This window comes from Acomys minous (genome assembly GCF_964271855.1).
Source record: "Acomys minous genome assembly, chromosome: 9".
Lineage (NCBI taxonomy): Eukaryota > Metazoa > Chordata > Mammalia > Rodentia > Muridae > Acomys > Acomys minous.
The window spans coordinates 87,710,268-87,730,834 of NC_140490.1; the positions used below are offsets into that span (position 1 = coordinate 87,710,268).

Below are 20,567 nucleotides of genomic sequence, written 5' to 3' on the forward strand. Positions count from 1 at the left end.
AGCCCTTGAGCTCGGGATCCCCCTGCTCCTCATCTTGGGTATTGGGATTGCAAGTGTGCACCTCCATGCCCACCTTAAGAATAGATTGTTCTGAAGGAAAAGTAACTATAACTTCTGTATGATGGATATTAGCCATGTGAAACTAGCTGGTTTTATGTGTTTCTGATCCTCTCAAAGGCTACGTAAAACAAGCCTGTTAGCATTTTACTCTACCTCAAGTCTTTTCAGTAGACTGTGCAAGACATGCCATGATAACACTTGTCAGATGTAGAAACGGAAACATAGGTTGAGAAAGCCATGCATGCAAGAGTCATAAGCAAATACTTAATATGAAGTTCACAGAAGGGGGTGGTGCTCTCTCTCTCGCCCCCCCCTCTCTGTGTGTGTGTGTGTGTGTGTGTGTGTGTGTGTGTGTGTGTGTGTTTACATGCAGGTTTCTGTGCTATAAGAAGCACTTTGAATTTTCCCTAGGATTAAATTCATTCTCCTGTACAGTTGAGAGAATAAAAACCTTTAGTTCTAAGACTTAACAGTGAGATATAAACTTGAGATGGGAATTGGCAAAATTATTTCAGACTGAGAAAAAGTACATCACATGTTCCAAGAAAATGGATGTGTATTAAAAGAATAGTAGCTTGGTTTAGTGAGAGCAGTAGAGAGTCGGGTAGGAAATGAAGCTGGAACCATTGGACAGGAGCTGAGTCCACACTTTGCTCTTTACTGTATAAGGAGTGAGTCTTGAAGACCTTTGCACAAGAACGTGTGCCTCACAGTGATTTGATAATGTGTACTGAAATGGATTTAGGTGACAGAGATTGTTATAGGTGATCTATTTTAAGACAGTAAATTCAACCAGAATTATTGTAGTAAAAATAGAAGTCAGTGGCAAGGAGGAGACTAGAAAGTATTAAATAACACATAATAGCGCTCACCGTGTACAGGTGCTGCTCGGTGAGTCTAACATAATGTTACTTTATTCAGCTCTCACAGAAATAGCTATGATGTGGGTCCTATTATACTCCAGTTTTGTAGACAAGGAAATTCAGGTGAATAATCCTGCTATACCTGTTAAGATTATGGAGCATCTGTACAATGGGTGCTAAGAAAAATGAACTTTGCCTGTTGCTCTGTAAAAGTGCTCAGCGCCAGTTACCCAGGTGCAGAAGGAAGGGTCCCACTCTTTCTATGCTGAAGGAATGTGCACTGGTTGTCAATTCTGAGATGTTTTTAGTGAAGCTAAAATTAGTGTATTTTTATCTCTTCCCAAAACTCCATTTCTCAGTGGTAGATGTAATAAGTACCTTGATAAGTAACTTTCCTGGTATTTCCACACACATCTAAACATAAACTGATGCATGCAGTAAACATTTTATTTTATTAAAAAACATGCACATGTTTTTGTGTTTGTTGTGTGTCATTTGTATGTGCTTTTATGGGTGGGTGTGTGAATATGGATTCATGTGCATGATGTTACTCTAGACTTGGTTGTTCTTCTTATCAATTAATTATATCATTTTGCCATTTTTTTCTTTTTCACCTTACATCTTATAGGCATGTATCTACCACTAAGTTCAGTATGAAAAATTCTTACTGCCAGTTTCAATAGAAAATGTGGATTGAATGATACAGCAAAGATTAAGAGATTACCTCTGCCTTGGACGTTTAAGCTTTGTGCTGTTTCTACTTAAGAAAATTAGTTCATTCCATTTCTTTTATCAGATAATTCTTTGATCTTTATTACATCTAACATATCTCAAATATACCTTGGGGCGAGGTGGAGACATGGCTCAGTAGTTAAGAGCACAGTTGTGAGGACCAGAGCTCAGATCCTAGGAAGCATGTAACAAATCAGTGCCCCTCAAATACCAGCCATACCAGTGCTGAGGGGGGGGGGGCAAAAACAGGATGACGGGGCTTGCTGCCAACCAGCAGGGCAGAACTGAATTCCAGGTTCAGGAACAGGAGAGTTGTAGAGGAGAGCCCCTGACATCCCTTTCTGCCTTCCAGTGATATATCCAGTGTGTGTGTGTAAATGTATATATTATATTATATATACATACATACCCACACACCAAATGAATGTCCACTCTCACAGCCACATACTCACAAACAGACAATCTTTAACAATTATTTTAAAGGTAAACTATGTCTTCTGGAGCCACGGCTGTAGCTGAGTTTTTAGAATGCCTGCCTCGCATGTGAGATGTGCTGGATTCAGTCTCTGGCAGCACAGTGGCACATACTTAGAATCCCAGAACTCAGGGTCAGGAGCCTAAGGCCATCCCTCTTTTTGTGGGCGGAGGAGGAAATTGTTTATTTCACTCACAGTTCCATATAACAATTCATCATCAAAAGCAGTGAGGGCAGGAACTAAGCAGGGCAGGAACCTGGAGGCAGGAGCTGGTGCAGAGGCCATGGAAGAGTGTTGCTGACTGGCTTGCTCCCCTGGATTGCTCAACTTGCTTTCTTATAGAACCCAGGACCACCCACAGTGGGCTGGGCCCTACCATTAATCACTAAACAGGAAACTGCAATACAGACCTCCCTTCAGCCCATGTTATGGAAGTAGTTATTTTTTAAATTATTTTGTTCTCTTCTTTTTTTTATTTAAGTAATTTATTAAGATTGCATCTTAATTGTTATCCCCTAACTTGAATCTTCCCATTACCCCTCCCTCCCTCTTCCACCTAGTCCCTTCTCCTAGGTCTGTGACAGAAGGGGGCCTCATCTCTCACTATAAGATCACAGCCTATCAGGTTTCTTCCTGCCTGCTTCCTCTTCCTCTGAGTGTCACTAGGTCTCCCCACCAAGGGGAAGTGGTCAAGTAAGGGGCACCAGAATTCATGTCAGAGTCAGTCCCCACTCTCCACACAACTGTGGAGAATGTGCTGACTGAGATCTGCGTAGGGGTTCTAGGTTTACTGCGTGCATTGACCTTGGTTGGTGCAGTAGTTGAGCTGACCTGCCTGGGTCCAGATCCGCCAGTTGAAGCCATCCTTACTTCATGTCAAGGTCAAGGCTAGCCTGAACTACACAGTATCACATGCCCACCCCAAAACAATCTTGCTAAGAAAACACATGAAATTACATGACTACCCACAAACACATCTCACTTATTAGATTATGTATACATACAGGTAATATTATGAACCTCAGGTGTTTTTGTATTACTGTATATCTACTAACAGCAGCCTTCCCTCAAATAGTTAGGTCTTGGAGTGGGGGTCACTTGGAGTGGAAGTAACTCCAAATCAAGACAGAAAGATGAGAGTTGAAATTGAAAGGTGGGAACGATGTTTTATTTCCTGTTTAACAACACCATAAGACTTCCTAAGATGAAATGGTGAGTGTCTTTCGTTTGTGCATGGGTATGTCAGACACCCAAAGCTGTGGAGAGGGTACTACTAAAGGAGGAGCGTGTCAGACCACACTGGTCCACTTATGTCACTAGTAACTACAGCTGTGAAAATTTCAGCAAGACTTTGGGTGTCAATGACATGAGAGTGGACTAAGAACACAAATAATCTCTAGACTAAGCCAACGTTCAAGACAGTGCTGTGTGGTGTAGCCTTGCAATGACAGAAATATTCCGCTCTGTGCTGGTAGTGTGGGAACTGCTGGCCATTGAGGATTGGATGTGTGGCTGGTCCATTTAGTTTTTGGTTACCATACTGTATCATGCATTTCTGGAATGCTCTGCATTTCCTCTTAGCATATTCCTCACAGTTACTTCTCAGTGAGGATGTCACTTGTGGGAAAGGCAAACAAATAATCAACTTTAACCTAAAGAACATAGAAGAAGCAAAGTAGAGGCAAACTGAGATCTGCCAGCCGAGAGGAGCAGCATCTGGGCGGGATTAGCTGGGCAGACAGTGGGACTGAACTTTGCAGAGTAAGCAGCCCTCTTGGACTTGTTCTTGGGGATGCTGTTTCCTCACAACAGGACATGCACAGTAAGCAGTCCTCCCAACAGCTCCAGAATTTTCCCCGTGTCTGTCATCTGTAAACCTCATGTCTGCTTACGTCACTGAAAAAGTCTGGGTAGTCTCACCCACTCCATGAAACTCAATCCAGTATCTCTCCAGTCGTTTTTTCCTTCTTCTTGTAGTAGACACTATTAGATTTAGAGAAGGACGTGATGGTTTCTCTCACTTGGGTGATTGCAGTGCTCCCTAGGAAAGTGCTTATCTGCTTGCTTTGTTTTCTGAACCAGGGTCTCGTGTAGCCCTGGCTGACCTTGGCCCTGTGGCCCTGTGGCCATACGTCTGTCAAGTGCTCTGATTACTGGTGTGTAGCCCCACGCCACACCCCAGATTCCTAAATTACTCATGTGGTGGTCAGAGCTTCCAAGTAGAACATTTCCATTTTTCTTAATAAAAAATATTCTAGATTTTTCTAAGTGGTGTTTTCAAGAAGAAAAAATTAATTTTATCAGGTTTGAACAATGAAAATTCATTTAATTGCTTTGATATTTGTTCACATAATTTTTATGTTTACAAGTTAATTCTATTAGGTTATTTATAAAAGTTAGTGATTTAATTCAGGACTTGCTTAAAATACTGGATATTCTGATGTGATCAAAAACACTTTTAAGTATGGTTTCTGAAAATACTGAGTTACTGGTAAATAGGATGACGAGTTGGCATTTTTCACTTGAGAAATGATGTAATGTTACAATATTTTATACCTGTTAAATATATATTTTTAAGAGTTATAATATTTTTTCTCTAGATTTTTGCTTCAGTGTCTTGAGGATCTTGATGCCAATCTACGAAAATTAAATTCTCGTCTGTTTGTGATTCGTGGACAGCCAGCTGATGTATTTCCCAGGCTTTTCAAGGTAATTTGAAAAAAATATATATATAAATAATAATTTTTGCCAGAGAAAATAAAATACTCGGTAAGTAACTAAACATACTTGGTAAAAAGTTAACATATTTGGTAAATAACAAAAGCATAGAAGATAGTATTTTTAAATAAAAATTATGATCAGGCAGTTGTGGTCCATACCCTTAATCCTAGCACTAGGGAAACACAGACAGACAGATCTCTGAGTTCAAGGCCAGCCTGGGCTACAAAGTGAGCTCCAGGACAGCCAGGGCTACACAGAGAAATCTGTCTTGGGAAAAAAAAATAAACATTTTAAAAATGCAGCTCTTTTCTTTAATGACCATACCAATTATAAAATTAGACATTAGAAAAAACTTAAAATGAAAAGTTCCTTCTTTGACCTCAGAGAACTATTTCAAAGCAGCAACTATTTACATTTTTTGTGTGTGCTAATAGAAATATCTTTTGTATGAGCAAGAATTTCTGAGTGCTTAGACATCTGTGTCTGTGTTGATTGCCCTCTGCTTTAACAGCTAAGTGAGAAGTATACACGGCCTTCTGCCCCGTGCTTGACTCACATGGTGGGGATCATTTCTTAATACTTCCTGGGTCTTTTATATGGCTTCATAGTATTGACATATATAAATGTATAGTAGCATCTTTCAGTGCATTATAATTTCTTCTGCTGGTTTTCTACTAAATGTTTGGTTATTCGTCCCTTGGGTCTCGTGCTAATGCAGGCATTGCCAGTAAACATCCTTGTCCACATTTATGTTCTTTGTGAGCTATCTTTTAAAGAGGGTAGCGACGGTCACTCTCAGCTGTCCGCTTGATCTTTAGATAGGCCTCTGAGCAGGACTGTGGGGGTTGTCTTGACTGTGGTAACTGAGGTGGCTGAGATCCTGGACTGCAAATGGAGAAGGGGAGCTGAGAAGCAGCGTGGTTCATCACTCTCTGCATCCTGATTGAGGATATGATGTGATGCGATCAGATTGTTTCAAGGGACCATGATCTGGGCCTGAGTCACAGTAAACCCTTTCTTCTTTAAGTTGCTTATGTCAAAATAGTTTATCACAGCTGAGGAAAAGACACAAGAAGACAAGGGCTTCTCATGTCAATGGAGTGTAAAATTGACATTTTACCAATAATATAAAGTTACAGTATTGGGGGAGTTGGGTTTGTTTTGATTTGATTTAAAAGTCTTAACGTATCTCCTGGTCTTACTCCAATGAAAACTTCTCAAATGGAAAACTTGGTCTAAGGGAACTTAAATGAATTTACCAATATCATACAGTTAGCTCATCTCAGTATCTCAGAGCAGACAGAAGATGATTTTCCTGATTGTCCTTTTATATTCTTCCCTTCCTGTTTACTACATATAAGCTTCCTAACTGTATGTCTGCTTATGTTGCAACTATGTGATTAATACCTCTCTCTCTCTCTCTCTCTCTCTCTCTCTCTCTGTGTGTGTGTGTGTGTATGTGTGTGTGTGTGTGTGTGTGTGTGTTTGCTAGACAGGGTTTCTCTGTGTAGCCTTGACTGTCACAGACTCACTTGGTAGACCAGGCTAGCCTCAAACTCTGCCTCCTGAGTGCTGGGACTACATGCACTACCATGCCTGGAAATTCATCGCATTTTTGAATTGATTTTTTTTTCATGGTTAAAAAAAAAAAAAAAGAAAAATTTCTTTTGTGCTCTCCCCCCCCCCCCCAGCCCCCTGCCCCGAGACATGGTTTCTCTTTGTAGCTCTGGCTTTCCTGGAACTTGTTCTGTTGACTAGGCTGGCCTTGAACTCAGAAATTCATCTTGCCTTTGGCTCCTTAGTACTAGGAGTAAAAGCTTGTGCCACTATACGCAGTAAAAATAGTGATGTTTCTAATGTAAAAGAGGCATTCCTTTGCATGAATGAGAAAGTCTCCAGTGCTGGGAAACAAATCAGGATTACTTTATTTTTTTGCTAGTATGAAAAAAGCATTTAATACTTAGCTAGTAGAAACTGTTCACTACAGTGGAATTCTTATGTAACCTAGGCGTGTGGAAGAGCTTTGACAGGAAAATAAACTGGAAATAATGGTGACACCTCACCCACAGCTCATCTGAGCGGCAGTGTGTGGAGAGAAGCGCATTAGTGCTGCGTCTAAGTCTGTTTGGTATAAGTAAAATGTCTTCTAAGATTGTTATTACAAATACCAAGGTTTTCATTTTGTTTTTAAACAAACTTTTCTCAGGCCAGCAATTTTTTTTTATATTGTGTTGAATTTTCTGCACTGTGCTGTTGAATATTTTTTTAAACTTTAGAGTGCTATTCTGTAACCCAGCTAGCTTCCCCCTCCTTCAGTTTGCTTAAGCAGCACAGTTGTGGCATAATGGGGTGGTGGGGTCACCATGCCAAGGTGCACCCCCTGAGGAATTACAGGCCACACAACACATCTGTGGCAAAGGAGGGAAAGAGGGAGGTGGCCTGGGGAAGGGATGAAGTGAGTGAGCCATGAGGGCAGGGAGGGAGAGAAAGGGGCATCCATGACAGAAAGAGAGGGAGGGAAAAGGAGAAAGAGAGTGTGGGGACAGAGGGAGAACAGAGAGACCCAGAGACAGACAGAGACCAAGAAAGCTGGAGTGGTGAGAGGGGAGGGGTCCTGTTACCCCTTGAAGGAAGCCGCTGGACCGCTGGACACTGACATTCCTCCCTTTCAGAACATGGGGAGCTAGGAAAGGGCAATGACGGGCAGGAGCGGGTGTTGTAGTCTTCAGCTGCCACACCAAGGCAAGTCAGAGTACGTAAATGGAGGTTTATTAGAAGCAGCTCTCGACTGCCTGCCATGCAGGGAGGGTGTGTGTGTGTGTGTGGTGTGTTTGTGTGTGTGTGTGTGTATGTGTGTGGTGTGTGTGTGTGTGTGTGTGTGTGTGTGTGTGTGTGTGTGTGTTCGTTCCGGCTTCCCTCTGTCCACATGTTTTCTCTCTGTCATCCTCTGTCCTCATGGCCTTGTCCCCATCTGTCTGCCTGTCCAGGTGTCCAGTCATCTGCCTCTACTTCTCCTCTGGACCCTAACTCCTTTTTCCCTCCCCCAAATAAACTTTCTTATTCCAGATATGTTGTGTGGCCTAATCATATATTAGAACCACAGTAGCAGGGCAGGTACGATTCAAGCAAATTTTCTAAGCTAGTCTGGCTGTTTCCCAGGTTACTTCCCGAGCCCTCCTGTCTGGGCTGCATCTGCTCCATCAGGCCACCTTCTTCCTTCTCCCTGTCCTGCTTCCCTGGCCTCACGGTCCCTACCTGAGACCTCCAGCCTGGGTACTCAAGTCCACCTACCTCTAGTCTGCCGAGCTACAGGCTCCAGCCTTTCTTTATTTTAACCCATCAGAGAATATTGGTGATCAAAGTTTACACAACATGTACTCATCTGGATAGCAACCAGACCTTGGGGACCAGTATTTCCCATTTAAACACACAGCAACAGCACGCCAACCCCAGTAGCACTGGGACTGGACAGTGGGCTCAGTGACTACACACTTAACTGCTCTTCCTCACGTCCCAAATGTGGTTTCTAGAACCCACACAACAGCTCATTATCATCTGTAACTCCAACTCTAAGAGATGTAGTGCCCTCTCCTGCCCTTTGAGGACACTGCATGCATTGTGAAACACTTCATACATGCAGGCAACATACTCAAAACAAATAAAATAAAATTAAATCTACATATTAATTTCTGGGTAGAATAGCATCTGACTTTATCAAGCTACCTTACACAGAGTCAGGGAGCTGGCTTAGCAGGGAAAACCACTTGTCACTGTATCCAACAACTTGAGTTTGATCTCGGGACTCACATCGGAAAAGGAGAAAACTGACTCCTGCAAGTTTTCCTCTGACCTCCACCTGGAGGTTGAGGCACCTGCTCTCTCTCTCTTTCTCTCACGTACTAAATAAATACATTTATTAATTAACGTAAGGTAGGTACGTGAATATACACTTATGGAAAAGCATTATGTATTCTGATTTTCCTTTCAGCTGCTTAAAAACGTCTTTATTAAACTGCCAGTTGTGAAGAACTCCTTTGGATTTATTCACTCTGTCACCTATCAGTTTGATGTAACTGGTATTTGTAGAAGAGAGAATCCGGGAATTACAGAACAGACATGCATTTCTAATGCACAGAAAACATTTACCCAGACGGACCATACGCACTCATAAAATAGATGAGAAAAACCTTAAACAACTGAAGTATCATAATAACTTTCTGACTTCAACAGAATTAAGTTAAAAATAAGTAGCAAGAGAATGCCATACGTGTATAACTGTATAATGCCATACATGTATAACTGACATCCACTAGTGCTCAGGGGGAGGCAGCAGTTTTCAGGGTTAGTATAAAAAAGAAGGAATCAAAGAAATAACTTTGCACCTTAAAAATGGAAAAGGAATAAATTAAGCCAATTCCAAAGTAGAAGAAAGGAAACAAAGGACTGGAGAGAAATGAAACTAAACAAGGCTGGAGACACATCAGCACAGTCCTCAGTGTGCTGAACCTCTGCTCGGATGCTCGGCGTTGCCAGGCGTTGTGAGTGAGCTGGGCACCCGAAGCGCTTCTCCTTTGCTAGGTGGCATGACATTAGGCTTTTTCAGTAGCCATTGCTGGTTGTTCTGTGCAAGGATATGTCAGAGAAGGCACTTCCTAAAGTATTTGGTGTGTGGATTAATAACATTTAATGTTCAGGGACTGTTCTTCTCCCTGGAGTTTTCAGTTTCCCTTATAGAGATGTTCACTAATTCCCAGGGAAGAAGTGAGAGGCGTGCTGGCGAGCATAGGAGGGAGAACTGGATGAGTGTGGCGCGGACAGTTCCTTTTCTCCTCCACACACACATTTCCTTCTCTTCTGTGCACTGTCTTAGAGAGGCACCAGAGCATAGGGAGGCGCTCCTCAGGGAGTGTTAAGTACGCTGCTGTTCAGTCCAGTAGTGAACTAACAGAGAACTGATTTGTCCTTAAACCTAGTAATAGGTTCTCCAATTTACCTTTACTAATAAGGCTTTTTATATTTTTACCTTTAGCTCTCTGACTTACGTGCGTGAACTCAAACAGCAAAAGTAGCAGGGAGTATTATTTATTGACTCACCTCAACCACCATCTGATGTATTATTTCTCAAAAAACAAAGCAACAACAACAAAACAGAACTAATTGCAAGATGCTCCTTAGGCAAAAGGTTTTCATGACCCAGACAATAAAGGGTCATTAGACTACAAGGACCTACCTAACCACACAACTAACACAGCAGCGTTAAGAGGACAGTGGGTGCAGTGTACAGACGTGTGCATATGGAAGCACGACGCTTAGGGACCTGCGCTCTGTGCTTTCTGCTCACTAGTGCACCGTGCAGACTAAGGGCAGTTAGCAGCATGCCTAGCCAAGTGAGCAGTCTTTTCACCAGGGCAGCCTCAACTGTACAGCCTGTGCTTTTACTACTAGTCTGTATGCCTTACCATGGAGCACGTAAATACATAAATGTGTGTACACAATGTTTCTACCCTTATTTATATTTTGTTCTTAATAACAAAGTAAATGTATAATATGATTGTATAAGGTACCATTGGAAACACCTTTGGTTGTTACAGTATATTATCATATGGTCAGTTAAATAATAGTAAAGTTATAGGATTTCTTTTATTTTTTGAAGGAAATCCAGGTAGATTTTAGAATTCAAAAAAATTTGACTACCTTCCTGAGAAAATAACTTAATTCTCTTAAGTCAAAGTTTCCTTATTTATAGCTACTACTAAGAGATATAAGTTACTGATATATATATCAGTCAGCAGTTGCTGTTTTTATTCCTGGTTCCGAGTTTGCTCCTGCCAACGTTGTAATAGTTAGAAATAAAATGCTCATTCTCAGCAAAACAGTTCATACCATATCAGCTACCAAGGTTTGCTGAAGAGCAGTTCGTAGAGGCAGCAGGCATAAGTTCATGTGTTCTGTCTCTGTGAACTCAAGCATGTCCCTCCTAAAAAAAATTAACTTTATATGCATGATGCCAAACTGAGGTGGTTTTCATTCAGAATCACATAAGGTAATGTAAGTAATTGAGGAAGCACTACCTAAGCACTTTAGTATAGAGAGCACATTTAAGTATGTGACTAGATTGGGTCACGCCTGGCACAGTGCCTGAAGTCTGGTTAGCATATATTTGTCATTTGCATATTTTAACATTGACAGACTGTATGCTTTCCTCATGCATATTTGAGATTTGACTTACGTATAATTGTAGATTTTGAACCTCTCAGTTACTGTTACAAGATGAACATAACTATAAAATTGTAATATAGTGTTGTCCCCTTTCCTGTCTTGTCTTAGGAATGGAACATTACTAAACTTTCTATTGAGTATGATTCTGAGCCTTTTGGGAAGGAACGAGATGCAGCTATCAAGAAGCTGGCCACTGAGGCCGGAGTGGAAGTCATCGTGCGCATTTCCCACACGCTGTACGACCTAGACAAGTAAGGCTTCTTTGTTAACTACAAGAAAATACATAATGGCATTTACCATCTTAGACATTTTTAGGTACTCTGAGGGGTGATATTAAGTACATAGTTGCGTTAGGTTATAAAAATGGAAATAATCAAATGAGAATTGTAGAAGAATTAAATGGGTGTATATCCAGCCCTTGGCATTTTAATTAGCTGCTATGTAATTAGCTGAGTGATTTGTATTCACTCAGATGTAATACCAAAATTGTAGACATAGTGCATAAGATAAATATTTAGCATTTCAGTTTTACACTTACACATTTTATTCAATTGCTAACTGGGCCTGTTGCATTTCTGGGCTGTTAGTATTATTAAACTTATAGCTTATTTGACACATAGCCATAGATTACTTTGACATATTTTGTGTGGTTGTTTTATGTGCATACTATCTTGTTCTTTCATTTAGTTGAGATAAAAACTGAAGTAACATAATTAGCCAGCTAGAGCCCTCTGCACCGTGGCATCATGCCCTGTCTGTCACTGTGTCTACTGAAGCACGAGTCAGTCCCTGGGAAGCTTTGGCCAGATTGAGTTTAAGGGGTTCATAAGCTGGGTGAGCTTACAATAACTTCTGGCATGAAATTGACTTCATAAATATGAAAACATCACAATTTATGTACCTATTAAATGATTTTACCTTTTAAGCTACTTACCTATTGTAACAAGTTAAACTAATTCTATAAGAAATGTAACGAACTGATTTTACTTCCCTTAGCAAGTGGATGAATAAAATCATGATTTGATTCAGACAAAATGTCTTCCCTTGGTGTTAAAGTAGATGTGCTAAGCCCTCTTGCTAATAACACTTGCCTTGGGGCTGGAGAGATGGCTCAGAGGTTAAGAGCACTGTTTGCCCTTCCAAAGGTCCCGAGTTCAATTCCCACAACCACATGGTGGCTCATGACCATCTGTAATGAGATCTGGTGGGCAGGCTCACATGTGGGCAGAATACTGTATAAGTAATAAATACATTGTAATAATAATAAATAAATAAATATTATTTATTCAGTAAAAAAAAAACACTTGCTTTCTGGCTTACCGGTTTTTGTAACCTCAGTGAGTGACTATAAGGAGGCAAAATAGGATAAGAGAAGTTGCTTCTAAGTGGGAGAATCAGCTATGTTGTAAATTAATTTTTATTGGTTTGATTGTGAATATATACCAAAAGCTATCATATTTATATGTTCTATATAAAAATCTTGTCTATGAATTTCAGTTTGCCGATAGGTAACTAAGAGACACTTAACAGTGTCATTGTTGCATCATTGCATTCAACAAAATTCAGTATATGTATCTCAAGGTACTAAACCAAAGCAGACTTCCTTAGAGTCAGGAGGATAGCATTCCTGGTGGCGTCTCCCTGTGGACGTGAAGGATGATAACAGTTTACTCCACCCTCCGGAAGGCTGGCTTCCATCTCTACATCTGTAAATGGGAAAGCTGGCTTTAAACTGTAACTGTAAGCAAATGGCTGGAATGAAAAGTCTGGCTAGTTCCTCGGAAACAGTGCCTAGACTTAATTCAGACCTTTGGATGTGCTACTGGCTGCTCTTTTCCTAGAGTATGACTGGATTGAGGCATCTAGTGGTCAGCAATAACTACATAACACGCTTAAATCTGAATGACTTGGCATTTCGGGCGTATGTATCTATGGTGCTTCTCGCCTTGTCCATGAGCGAGGCATTCCAAACGCCCTTGTGAGTGCCCTGAACCACCAGTGAGTTCACTGTGCTGTCTGTCCAAACACCACACCGTGATAAAGCTTGTCGGAAATTATAAATTGTGGGAGGTTAACACCAGTATTGTTGTTAGGACAGCATGCTACAGTAGGCTGTATGAGGCTAGACTAGTAATTCTGCAACACAACTGAACACACGTAGCAGAAACCACAGAAAACTAAAGCTCAGATGAGGGTTGCTACTGTGTAACAGACATGTAGGTGTAGAAGTCAGAGAACAGCAATATAGTCTTCAAGTCGGTAGAGGACATGGAGGCAGCAGAAAGGACAAGAGGAACAGATACATAGGATGAGAACATCTGGAGAGGAGAGGTACAGCGTGAGGGTTGTAGTTAATGACATAGTGCTGCACTGGGCGTTTTGCTACATAAGTACATTTTAAGTATTCTAGCCACAAAACAGTAATAAACCACATTTGTTTGCTTTTCAGTATGACTGTATGCTTTCTATAACATGATGTAAACCTCAAATATACACAGCACATTTTATTTATTTGTTTGTTCTTTCTTTACTTGTTTGGTTTTTCAAGATAGGGTTTCTCTATATAAAAGCCTTGGCTATCTGGAACTCTCTCTATAGACCAGGCTGGCCCCTTGGTCTCAGAGATCCACCTGCTACTGCCTCTCGAGTGCTGGGATTAAAGGTGTGCACCACCACTGTGGACAGCAAATTTTTTTATTATTTCTTAGTGTAATTATCAGCCTAGTTTAGTTTTTTTGGTGCCTCTGAGATTTCTTGAATTGGCTTGTTTTTCACTTGTCCATTTATATTAATTTTTATATACGTAGCCTGTAGGCTAGTTGAACCACTTTGTTATTTTCACTCATAATCCCAAATACTTGTCATCAATGATATGATGTTTGCATAGTATATTATTTGACACCTAATAGACACCTACGAATTCAAGAAAATGGATTTTAGGTTTATTAATCATTTTTAACACATTTCTGGTCATAGCAGAAGCTAACACCCGAAAGGTTTTAATTGATAAATTTTCTGGTATTAACCCTTTTTGAGCCAAAGTATGTTGCCATTTACTAACCGTGCTTTACTCACTCTTCTAATAGGATCATAGAACTCAATGGTGGACAGCCACCTCTAACTTATAAAAGGTTTCAGACTCTCGTCAGCAAAATGGAGCCACTGGAGATGCCAGCAGAGACCATCACCTCAGATGTGATAGGAAAGTGTACGACCCCTCTGTCTGATGACCATGATGAGAAATACGGAGTTCCTTCCCTGGAAGAGCTAGGTGGGTGCAACTGTTAATAAATATTGTGCTTAGAGGTTAATAACCTACCCACAGTATAGGGGCAGCACAAAGTGGACCTAATGGGTTGTTAAAAAAATAACACAAATTCAGGATGGATAGGGCGATCTGGGTAGATCTAGAAAGCCTTAGGGGAGGGTAAGGGAAGTGAATATGATCAAATACATTGTATCCAATTCTGAAATAATTTACAAATATATTTTTAAAAGTTAATAATCATAAATCACCTGAAAATTTCAAGTCTAATGCATTTTTATTGGAAGAAGAGAAAAGCAGAGGGGAAATAAAAGAAAAAATCTCATAAGGAAATATCTTGTGCATTCTTAATGTATGACCTGCTGTCATGAGAAGATGTGAATTTTCAAGATAGCCACATTGTAGCCCTTGGGGCAGGAGTCCCAGGTTGGATGCAGCCAGTGTAGACCTATTTAACCTTGTGTGGTCCTGTGCAGTCATTCCTCTGGATGCCTCTGTAGTCGTGTGCAGTCAGTCCTCGGTAGGCCTGTGCAGGCCTGTAGAGTTGTAGTCGGCTCTCATCATTTTTATTTAATTATTTTATTTTATTTTCCAGAGTAATTTGTTCCTCAAGTTCCTGTGGTTGGGTAAAACATTATTTTTGTTTCGTAATAATAATGATGTTTTCCCTTCCTTGTTTTCTTTAGGCTTTGATACAGATGGCCTGTCCTCTGCAGTGTGGCCTGGAGGAGAAACTGAAGCACTCACACGTTTGGAAAGGCATTTGGAAAGGAAGGTGCGATGTGGATCATGTACCTGCTCATACTTCTAAACGGGCATTTCAAAAATAAAATGAATTCATTCTTGTGTAGATGAGATCGGCATATCCAGAGTGGCTTACTCATAGGCTTTAAAAAACAAGAAAGGACTGCTGAGAAAAGAAGATGATTGACAGAAAAGGCTAAGACAGCACAAGTCTGGTGGTTTTGAAATCACCTTGAGCCATCACTTGAAAGTGTTTGCCTCCCTCCTGATGAGTGCCCATCGCTCGTGTCGGGCTGCTGCTTCTGTTCTGTCCACCCGCGTCAGCTGAGCAGACCGGGCTGGAGCAGGCGCCTGCCTACAGTGCTGCTCCTCTGCCCAAGACGCCAGTGATTCCTGAAGGCAGAGAGTAGAAAGCCCTCTGCTCACCATATCTGTGCCGTTATGGCCATACCATAATACAGTCTCATTTATTTCTTTATTAATGTTACTGATTGTACAGGTTAACAAGACACACAGGTATTGATCGGTTCATCACCCCCTCATACACGGCTCCCTTTGCTGGTCACCCTCATACACTCTCAGGCCACTTTTGACTAAAGCTTAGTTTGTAAATTAGATGCATCAGGAGATTAATACAATCACGAATGGCAAAACAGAATAGTTATGATCTGTGCTATATTAAGTTATTCAGAACCTGAAGTTACTTGTGGAGTTTCATTTTACCGTTCTGTAACTACCATTATTTGGCCATGAGCATCTGAACTCTTAGAAAAAGCACTGGTGGACAAGGGGGCGCTGTTGTGTTCTACTCTTACCTCAGTATCCAAAGAGACAGGTTGCAGGTGCTTTACACCGGACGCTGGGATCTGAAAGTCACTTATTGCACATGAGTGCATGTGGCACATGGATGGCATCAGTGAACGAGAACGCACCTTTTAAAGTCTCTTTCTAAAATTAATAAATCAGGGATTTATAGCTAGGTAATAACATATTCCTCAGAACTCTCAGTTTTGAACTCCACACACACCGCAGGGCTAGGCCTCTCCTTCCTTGTGGGCCTGGGGGATTGAGCCCATGTGTTCAGGCTTGGTGGCAGGTGCTTGTACAGACTCCTGAGCTGTCGCCCTGGCATCACCCTGAGCATTCGTCTAATGTGATTAAAGACATTAATGTAACTGTCTCTTTTTCCAGGCCTGGGTGGCAAACTTTGAAAGACCTCGAATGAACGCGAATTCCCTGCTTGCAAGCCCAACCGGACTCAGTCCTTATCTCCGCTTTGGTTGTTTATCATGTCGGCTATTTTATTTCAAATTAACCGATCTCTACAAAAAGGTATTATCTGAAGTCAGAGTATACTTTTTTAAATACTTTAAAAAATATTTTTCTGACAATACCTTTTGCTTTTTAATCACAGGTGAAGAAAAATAGTTCCCCTCCCCTTTCCCTTTATGGGCAACTTTTGTGGCGTGAATTTTTTTATACAGCAGCAACAAACAACCCACGCTTTGATAAAATGGAAGGGAACCCCATCTGCGTTCAGATCCCTTGGGATAAGAACCCTGAGGCTCTGGCCAAATGGGCAGAAGGCCGGACAGGCTTCCCGTGGATTGATGCCATCATGACCCAGCTTCGTCAGGAGGGCTGGATCCACCATTTAGCCCGACATGCAGTTGCATGTTTCCTCACACGTGGTGACCTGTGGATTAGTTGGGAAGAAGGGATGAAGGTAAATGCTCTGATCGATGTAGCATGTGAAGGAATCGGTAGCTATTACAAAAATTTCCAGGAGTCTGTTTTACTAGCACACATCTGAAATCTGAGCAACCTGGGAGTCTGAGGGAAAGAAGTGTAGGCTCAGTTTTCTTAACAAATATATTTTATTACTAACTTATTAACCGAGAGTAACCCAACTAACCAAAACAATAGGAAAAGAGGATTAAAGAATATAATAATGAAACCGTAAGGATATCAGTTCCAAGGAACAATTCTCCTGGTGTAGTCTTTTCACTGGAGCCCGGAGCCCCGAAGCCTTCCCTCGAGCGGTTCTCTCCAGGAACATCTCGAAGTGCAGTGATGAACAGCCAAAACTATCCCAAGTCTCCACAAAGGCCCACCTCTTGTTTCTGGCTCACTTACATATCTCCTCCCAGAGTCTGTTCATAGATCTATTTAGCTGGCAACAATCAAGCTCCCGCATGAGGTGGTTTGTCTTCTAGTGAATTAACCTCACCTGTTCTCACAAGACTGTTCCCCATCCCACACTTGGGATCATAACAAAAACAGGTTTCTCTCTCCTTCAAAGAAGCATCACAAATTCAAGGCCACATGGGGCTGAAGTGTGAGATGGGGAAGAGGGTGGCTGGCAGGGGTCGAGTGCACTTGTCTGTTCTGTGGTTTAGCTTTCCAGTGGATAAAGCATATAATACCCACAGTGTAGACAGTTTCTGAGAGCAAGGTGTTAAACTCAGGCAGGAACTAGTTGAGTTGCTTAACCAAAAGTCATTTCTGTGGTTAAACCATCCTCCCATTAAGAGAACTATTTCTGTCTAGCCTTGTGTGGTAGTGCGAGCCTGTCATGCCATACTGCATGATAGACATGAGAAGATCTGGAATCCAAGGCCAGCCTGGACCACATCATAGGCTTACCTTCAAGAGTAAGAAAAGGGATTTATAGGTGGCACTTTCTGTCATATTCAGCCATGAGCTCTTAGAAACAGTTCATATTAATGAGATTTACACTATGTCATCTTACCTCATTTTACCATTTTAGTAATCCTTTAATGCATCCATTGGAATATGCTACATTTCATAACGTCACCATGTAGTTACAAAGAAGACCTCCACACTTTCTACTTGTTGAGCTACATCATAAATGTTTCAATTCAAGAACTAATTCTTATTTTAAAATGTTTAAATTGTTTGTGCATGTGTGGAGGTCAGAGGACAACTTGTAAAAGTTGCTTCTCTCCACCATGTAGGTTCTGGGAATTGAACTCACATCGTCAGCCTTGGCAGCAAGCACCCTTCCTTACCCAGCGAGCCGTCTCACCTCCTCAAGGGCTATTTCTAATCTGGTTTTTGTGTTTTAATTGTTGAGAGTTTTTTTTTTCATCTCATATCTACTAGAACCAGCATAAATGTATTGATACATTATTTAGTTATATTTTCTTTTGGATCAAAGAATTTGAAGTTTAAACTATAATGCTACTGCATTTATATTGGCATGCCCCCTTTGTCTGTGCAGCATACCAAGATTCTAGATTTTTTTTTTTTTTTGGTGTGCTTTAGTTGTAATATTTTTACTTTCTTAAAATGAGATACTATCTTTTTAAAATGTACTTATGTCTTACAGTTCTCTAAAAGCCGATGCTTTGAGTAAGTTTTTTACTCTCCCTACAGAAGCACTTCCAAAGTTATTATCTTAGTTATTTTTCTATTGTCAAGACAAAACACCATGACCAGGGAAATTTATAAAAGAAAGCCTTTAATTGGGGCCATGGTTAATCTATGACCATCCTGACAGGAGTGTGGCAGCAGGTAGATAGGCAATGTGAAACTAGAGCAGGGACCAAGAGCTTATATCTGATCCACAAGTGCAGTGCAGTGCAGTGCAGAGGGAGAGAGAGAGAGAGAGAGAGAGAGAGAGAGAGAGAGAGAGAGAGCGCACACGCAGGAAGTGGCGTGGGCTTTTCAAACCCTAAGCCTCTTGCCAATGACTGTCTCCAACAAGGCCACACTTTCTAATCGTTGCCAAACACCTCCACCAACTACAGAACAAGCATGTGTATGTACACACACGCACGCACGCACGCGCACATGCACATACACTACACACACATCTGTGTGCATGCCTGTGGGGGCCCGTTTCATTCCAACCTCCACAGTTATGGAAGTACGTTCCATCCAGAAAGCTGTATTTACAGGCTAGTCTTTCCCTGAAATGGCTTATTAGAACAGAACGTAAGTTTCTGGAATGTTTAATCTTTACAGTTCTACCCAGATTTTCTTGTCTTGAGTTTTGATCTATAGTGACCTTAGAAATGCTGCTTTGGGTAAATGTGTGTGTAAAATAATTGGCTGCTGTTCCTTCGAAGGTCTTTGAAGAATTACTGCTTGACGCAGATTGGAGCATAAATGCTGGGAGCTGGATGTGGCTGTCCTGTAGTTCCTTTTTCCAGCAGTTTTTCCACTGCTACTGCCCTGTTGGCTTTGGTAGGAGGACAGATCCCAATGGCGACTACATCAGGTAATGCAAGGGAGATTCTTGTTCAATTTAAAATAGCTAATCCAGCCAGGCGTGATGGTGCACGCCTTTACCCAGCACTCTGGAGGCAGAGGCAGGCGGATCACTGAGTTCAAGGCCAACCTGGTCTACAGAGAGAGTCCAGGACAGCCAAGGACTACAAGAAAAACCCTGTCTTGAAAACAAACAAACAACAATAACAACAATAATAATAATAATAAATTAGCTAATCCAAAGAAGAGCTGTTTTTGCTTAAGCAACACTTCAGAGTGGTCTTTCGTCTTGCTGGGCATGGTGGCACATACCTTTAATCCCAGCACCTGGGAGGCAGACTCATCTCTGAATTCAAGATACTCTGTATTGTTAGTGGACAGTAGAGACGAGAAGAATAAACAAATCATGAAGTGATACTGGTTTGCTTTTTGTCACTCATGGTTCATATTTTGTTATAATGTGCTTATAGAACAGTTCATTTAAAAAACAAACAACTTTTTCTTCTCCCAAAAGGCGTTATTTGCCTGTCCTAAGAGGCTTCCCTGCAAAATACATCTACGATCCTTGGAATGCACCAGAAGGGATCCAGAAGGTAGCTAAGTGTTTGATAGGCGTCAACTACCCAAAGCCCATGGTGAACCATGCGGAGGCGAGCCGCCTGAACATTGAAAGGATGAAGCAGATCTACCAGCAGCTGTCGCGGTATCGGGGCCTAGGTAAGCCGCCACCAGCGCCGCCCCGCATCTCCCCGCCGCTGCGCAGCTCTCAGTCACTCTTTCCTTGGTCATAATTTAATGCAAACATGTCTCCCTTCAGGTCTTCTCGCCTCAGTCCCTTCTAATCCTAACGGGAACGGAGGGCTCATGGGCTACGCGCCTGGAGAAAGTGTGCCAAGCTGCAGCAGCAGTGCAAGTACGTGACAAGTGTCTACAGTCGGTAACCAAGGAGCTTAATGACCAAGTACACTGTTGAGGGGCCGTATTAGAGCAGGCTTTACCTTTTTAAAAGTTGCCTTTAAAACTATAAGTTGTCCGTGTACATACATTCAAGTGTCCATGTATACATCCCTCCCTCCCTTGGTAACATGTTAAAGATGCAAAACATCATTACATGGAGTGGATATGGAGTCCAGCTAAAATTCTTGTAAGCTGAATGATGAGGGTTTTGTTCTTTGTTTTTGTTTTGTTTTTGTTTTCACATCGTACTGGGAAGCAAGCTGACATAAGTGGTCTCCCACTAAGCAGCACCAC

At 41.5% G+C, this 20,567-nt stretch overlaps 1 protein-coding gene across 2 annotated transcripts in view; it reads left to right on the top strand.

The window, feature by feature from the left end:
• CRY1 (cryptochrome circadian regulator 1) overlaps positions 1-20,567 on the top strand; it is a 61,036-nt gene that overhangs the window by 27,915 nt on the left and 12,554 nt on the right. Inside the window, exons 2-10 of one of the 2 annotated variants that reach the window (XM_084794362.1) lie at positions 4,732-4,840; positions 11,180-11,322; positions 14,203-14,342; positions 15,023-15,111; positions 16,272-16,412; positions 16,495-16,806; positions 19,175-19,326; positions 19,831-20,033; positions 20,134-20,229. In XM_084794362.1, coding sequence (XP_084650488.1) covers positions 4,732-4,840; positions 11,180-11,322; positions 14,203-14,342; positions 15,023-15,111; positions 16,272-16,412; positions 16,495-16,806; positions 19,175-19,326; positions 19,831-20,033; positions 20,134-20,229 — 1,385 coding nt within the window. Of the gene's footprint in view, positions 1-4,731; positions 4,841-11,179; positions 11,323-14,157; positions 14,343-15,022; positions 15,112-16,271; positions 16,413-16,494; positions 16,807-19,174; positions 19,327-19,830; positions 20,034-20,133; positions 20,230-20,567 lie in introns of both variants that reach the window. The other variant, XM_084794361.1, reaches the window with a different exon arrangement.